The sequence below is a fragment of the Agrilus planipennis genome, unplaced genomic scaffold (assembly GCF_000699045.2).
Source record: "Agrilus planipennis isolate EAB-ADULT unplaced genomic scaffold, Apla_2.0 scaffold67, whole genome shotgun sequence".
NCBI classification, from domain to species: Eukaryota; Metazoa; Arthropoda; class Insecta; order Coleoptera; family Buprestidae; genus Agrilus; species Agrilus planipennis.
The window spans coordinates 343,570-349,362 of record NW_020438908.1 but is presented as its reverse complement, the minus strand read 5'-3'; the positions used below and the strand labels follow the sequence as shown (position 1 = coordinate 349,362).

The window sequence follows — 5,793 nt, the reverse complement described above, 5'->3', positions numbered from 1 at the left end:
TATGATTTATATCAAGAAAAGTTTGGTAATTTGGTTTCCGTGGTGGCAATTCTCTTAGAAAATATTTCTGCATCATCTAATAATATTCTAGTATCTACACTTCTTGCGTAAGTATGTTTGTAGACAATGAAAATTTGTGCAGCCATCTCCTCTGATAATACGACTTCTTGGTTTTGGTTGACCATTAAAACGTCTAGTTAAACATGGAACTAACTAACGCACTTAATACTCTATATCCAGAGCACTAGTCCGTTGATGTTTTCATTATAACTAAAAGCAATTAAACTAATTTACATGGTAATTAAAACTGTTATGTTGGCAACAAACCGGTTGATTTAGGTTAGGTTATGTGATATGATGGAAAAGGGTTATCCCTCCAAAGATAGACTTGTTCAAATATCAAATATTACAGAGACGGATTTAAAAGAAATTAAAAGTAAGTATTTCGCATTTTGTATTTGTATTTTAAATAGAGCTATTTAAAACTAGTCTCATCTCCGGAAAGTAAGTATACCGATATGTTATCTGAAAACGATACAATGCTTTCTTAAGTAGTGACAAACGCTAGTAGAATGATTATTTTGTATTAGGATTTTCATATTTATTTTATGTAGGCTTAGTAATTCTTGATATACCTACGGTTGATTTCAATATCACCATTACAAAGAAAAAAATATTATTAGATTCACGCTGAATTCAGATTGTTTTTACATCGACATTCATGCGTATGTATGACATGGCTTGCACCTTTACTGACTAATAGTACCTATTCAAGTTGATCAATAAATAACAAACACATTCCTTATCGTTGAGTTGTATGAAGCACTACAGCAAAGCAAGAGGCCTTTCTCTACACCTATTCGTTATTTATCTATGAGCGTATATAAAAAAAATCTAAAGTTAAACCGTAAAAAATAGGCGCCTATTAAAAATATTGCAGAAAATTGTTAATATATCATATTGTTAAAATTAAATCCAGCTTCTTACTAAGATGAAACATGGGGGTTAATGTTGAGAGTAAATAACCTCTTTATTTTAATAAGAAGTGATATTTTGAAAATTCAAAATAACGGTTTATGCAATTCTATTTGTGGTGATTTTAAATGCGCTATTAAAATTGTTATAAACTTGTTGATGTACAGGAGATTGGTCGAAATATATTTTTTTAAATGGGACACCCTGTACATTTTGAGATATTTGAAATTTCCTGTTTTTTCTGATGAATAATAATTGTCATTTGTTCAGATAAACGATAATTTGATAATGGAGAACATTTTAAAAAATGAAGATTTTAAGTTATACCAATGACTTTGTTGTGTGGAATTGGAAGACTTTGCAATTGGATGGACATTTGAACGAATTTATTTGACAGCTAAAATAATTCATGTAAATATTTAGTTACGTTTTTTGTGGTTTATACTATGAATTGAGGAGGATTTGTAACACTGGGGTGAGGTATTCTTTGGAGAAAAGATTTGATCCTACATATATGTTATATATTTGAAAAACAGATACAAAAAGTTTATTTCACATGTCTATCTAATTGCAAAGCCCTCTTCTTCTACATAAGAATACTTACACCTACTTACTCTATTTTTATAATTTTCTCCATAGTTATCTATCTGAACATATTATAGTTACACATTTTAAAAATCAGACAAAGCAAATTCCAACTATCAAAACATATATACAATGTGTTCCGTTAAAAACAAAAATCATTTCCTATGTACTAACAGGTTTAACAGGGCGCGGACCTGGACTGTCAGAATTTATTACTGCTTCCGTCAAAAACTTGCCGCATTCATTGGGCTTCGAGCGAGCCCTGTTTGGTACGGATCGGACGTACATTTGCGGAGGAATGGACTTTCAAGGGCGACCATTTTCGAGAGCGCAACCTTCCTAATTTTGACGTTTTGCAAGCTGTAGCTGGAAAACGGTAGGAGCTATCGGAAAAATTCTTTCATAGGTGGATGCCCCGTCCCTCTAGAAAATTTTGATAATACTCCCATGGAGATCAGACCACTCAGTTCGAAAATATGGGCCATCGTGTGGTCACTAAATGAAACAAAAAGCAAACTGCGTGATTGTCGCCCTATGACAAAAAATATTTCGTCACGTGACAGTGACAATAAGTTTATATTACCGTGGAAAAGTCACTAGGCATTATAGGCGAGCTTCGTACCCTAAAAAAGGTGCATAAGAAGTCACTGAACATCTCGAAAAATTTTCTGTTTGGAAACTAAACGGAAATGTAGTAGAAAAATAGTTTTTCCTTAATTTGTGGGAAAATACAAATCACATAAAAACAGTTAATGCCAAACAGTTTAAAACCAAAAATTTAGAACACTGATTGACACACCCTTGGATTCAAATAGACTAAGGAATTAACAAACACTAAAACAACAAAACTGTGTTATAAAGATTATTTTTTGAATTTAAATAAAAGACAAAATACAAAGAAATAGAAAACAGAAATTTAGGACAACAAACATTTTTAAGATAGAAAAAAAAAATTACCTTTTGGTTTATAAGTTATCCAATTTTTATAATAAAAAGACAAAAATAAAATATAAACTAACTAAGAAAAGAGGACCAAACTTATTTTTTATTTTTACACAATTTAAGCCATTTAAGTCGTCGTCTCATCACTTCATTTTTTTCTTTTCTTAATTTTTTTCTCGCTGTTCGAAACAAGAAACCAACTCAACCAACCAACCTCAACTTCTGCTTCGTCGACCCATACCTATCATCTCTGTCCTCTCTTTTCCCCGGGAGTCGCGCTATTTTTTTTTTCTTATTAACCGTAGATCGAAACAGTTTTTTTTTCTATCGATCCACAGGATCTCCTGCTGGAACTAGTGTCAACCGAAAAAGGTCGCAGAAATGAATTTAATTTTAATTATTTTAAAATAATACCGTTCTAATTTATATTTAAACAAGGGGAACACCCTCAAAATGATTTTTCGATTTTGGTGTTTAATTATGAAACTTTCTTGTTAATAACAAATTATCTGCCATTCAAACTAAAATAATTGATCCATTCCATTCAGTTTCGAACTTTCTTCGAGATGTTCAGTAACTTTTTTATGCATCTCTTTGAGAATCCACCACTCGCTTATTATTATAATAATCTGATGTCGATTAGTGGATCTATTTCTCTAATACCATCCCAACGAAGTAAATTATATATTTTTTATCTCCAAACCGAAATAAATTACTTTATTTAGGGCGAAATATCATTTATGCGACATGGAATACCACCTGCCAGGGAAACTGATGAAACTAAAGCATCTACACCGCAATGGGGTATAATTACTCAAAGAGTTGATCATTTCAATCCAGCTGACAACAGGACGTGGGATATGGTAAATGTTATTCTAGATTATTTCTAAATAGTTAAAAGAAATTTTAACAAACCCGATTGAATAGATAATAAAAGAATTTATCTTTTTCTCAAAATTTTAATATTTAGTAGGTACTGGAGCTAATATTGCCTGTAAAATATTAAATAATAATAGAAATTATCTTTACGTATATTTTAATATAAAGCTTTGTTTAGAGGTATATACAAAATAACGAGTTTTATGAAGAAGGTGCACCCATGTTCGTGTTTATAGGGGGTGAATGGGGCATTTCATTGAACTGGGCTAGGTCAGGTCATTTTTTTGACATAGCTCGTTCACATAATGGCGCTTTCTTCTACACAGAACACAGATTTTATGGCGACAGTTATCCAATATAGTAAGTAATATTTCCTTTGTTTAGGGAATTCTATCGCAAGGGGACTGGTTTTATATTCACATTAGAAAATTATGTCAACTGTTACAATTAATTATTTTTTTTATGTTGTGTGGCAATTTATAAATCAAAGCTGACAGTATTTACAGCTCTGGGCTGAGTAAAATAATTTATAACTCACTAGGAATAGTCAGCGTAAACTATGGAACGAATAAGACGAAAAAAGCAGACAACTAAAATGCTAATAAGTGTTCTAATTGAGAAATTAAATGGTCCGTGCATTTTTCAAAAATTCATGATTTGCTAACTTGAGATTACGCTAACAGAAAATGAACAAATAATTTATTTAAACCATGAAAATAACTTCTTTAGTCATGCAGTAATTAAATGCTTATTAAGTCCTACTAAAGTGTTCTCATGAGAAGTGAAATGGCACATGCATCTTTTCAAAAGTTCCTGCTTTGCTAACTTGATATAAATCTAGCAGAGAATGAACAAATAATTTATTTAAAAGATGAAAATTACTTCTTTAGTCATGCACTACTTAATTCCGTGTGTTTGTTTTTAATTCTACTGACTCTACTCATCCTACTTATTCGAAGTGTCTTATAAATTACTGCCAAATGTCATAAACCCTATTAGGTACTGCATTTTTATAGTTATTTTTAAAAAAACTGTACGGTCCTGTAAGCGACAAGCACTATAAGTCAAATGTATGTATTTGACAAAACGACCATACCTTGCACTTGTACAAATTTAATTTTTATTTTAAAAAGCGTTAGGCCCGTAATTTTGGGAAATTACCAAATATAATCCATTTAATCTGACGTCTCACAATTAGTGGATATTTTTTAAATCAATAAAGTNATTTGACAAAACGACCATACCTTGCACTTGTACAAATTTAATTTTTATTTTAAAAAGCGTTAGGCCCGTAATTTTGGGAAATTACCAAATATAATCCATTTAATCTGACGTCTCACAATTAGTGGATATTTTTTAAATCAATAAAGTTATACCTGTGATTATCAAATGGTTGAGCAACTATAATTTTTTTCGTTGCTCATTTTGTGCTATTTAAAAATTTCATTTAAATGATTTTTTTATACCTATCGTTTAATTTTCTTATAGTCATCTGATGCCGATTATAGGAAAAACAATTAGGTGGTAAATTTTACATTTTCATATTCGCTTATTGCATCATCAGCTAAGATTATACTTTCTTGATCATAACGTACAGTAAAAGCTCTTTATTCGCGGGGTATACGTTCCATAAATATGCCGCGAATACAGAAACCGTGGATATGGAATGGTAATTAATTAGTATGGAATCATAGGAGATACTTTCTAAGGTTCCAAAGTATTACCAGTATGTATCGAAATTAAATCAATGTATTGATAAATTCGCAATTAAAATTAATCGTTATAAGCACTTTAGGAAAGAGTTTAAAAAATTTAGTGCTTTTTTCTTGTTTTGAATTTTGAAATTCGTCCACTCGGTTACATCTTTTATAAAAGCTGCCAACAGTATATACTCAAAAGATGCCGACACATTAAGGGGATTTAGTAGTACACGCGCCGTAGAGTAAAAACATGCTTATCGGTTCTAGATATCATGAATTTAATGTTTGGAACAGAGGTTTGAAATTTTGTAGTAAGATAGATAAAGCTTTGTTCTAAAGCTTGTCGAAGGCCATTTTTAATTTTTTAATTTCTGTGTCCTATAAGAAGCATCAATTTTGAGCACTTGTAAAAGCTTTTATTAACCATATTACTGAAAATCAAAAATGTAATGAGTTAATGTGCATCTTTGTCTGTTACTATTCAAAAATTCACATATTTATTTCGCACTGTTAAATCACAATGTTTAGAATAGAAACCCATTTTTCGGAAAAATTCCCACTAGGCACGAGCGGTCTATTGCGGTCGATCCTCTTAATAAATGACACCGAATCCTTTTCTGTTTTCTGTTTTCAGAAACTGGGTTGCAATTTTTTCACCCGCGAATAATGAAAACGCAAATAAGGAAACCGTGAATAAGGAACTTTTACTGTA

At 31.1% G+C, this 5,793-nt stretch overlaps 1 protein-coding gene and 1 long non-coding RNA gene across 2 annotated transcripts in view; both read left to right on the top strand.

Moving 5' to 3' along the window:
- Positions 1-1,743: 1,743 nt before the first annotated feature.
- LOC108733641 lies at positions 1,744-3,735 on the top strand. Its single transcript, XR_001937253.2, has 3 exons — positions 1,744-1,936; positions 3,228-3,365; positions 3,560-3,735. It is a non-coding gene; the product is annotated as an uncharacterized LOC108733641 (long non-coding RNA).
- The window catches only part of LOC112904132 (putative serine protease K12H4.7), a gene marked incomplete at its 5' end in the record, with an annotated part of 17,457 nt that continues 15,399 nt past the window's right edge, over positions 3,736-5,793 (top strand). The window contains one exon of the mRNA XM_025973438.1: positions 3,736-3,741. Coding sequence (XP_025829223.1) covers positions 3,736-3,741 — 6 coding nt within the window. The remainder of the gene's footprint in view (positions 3,742-5,793) is intronic.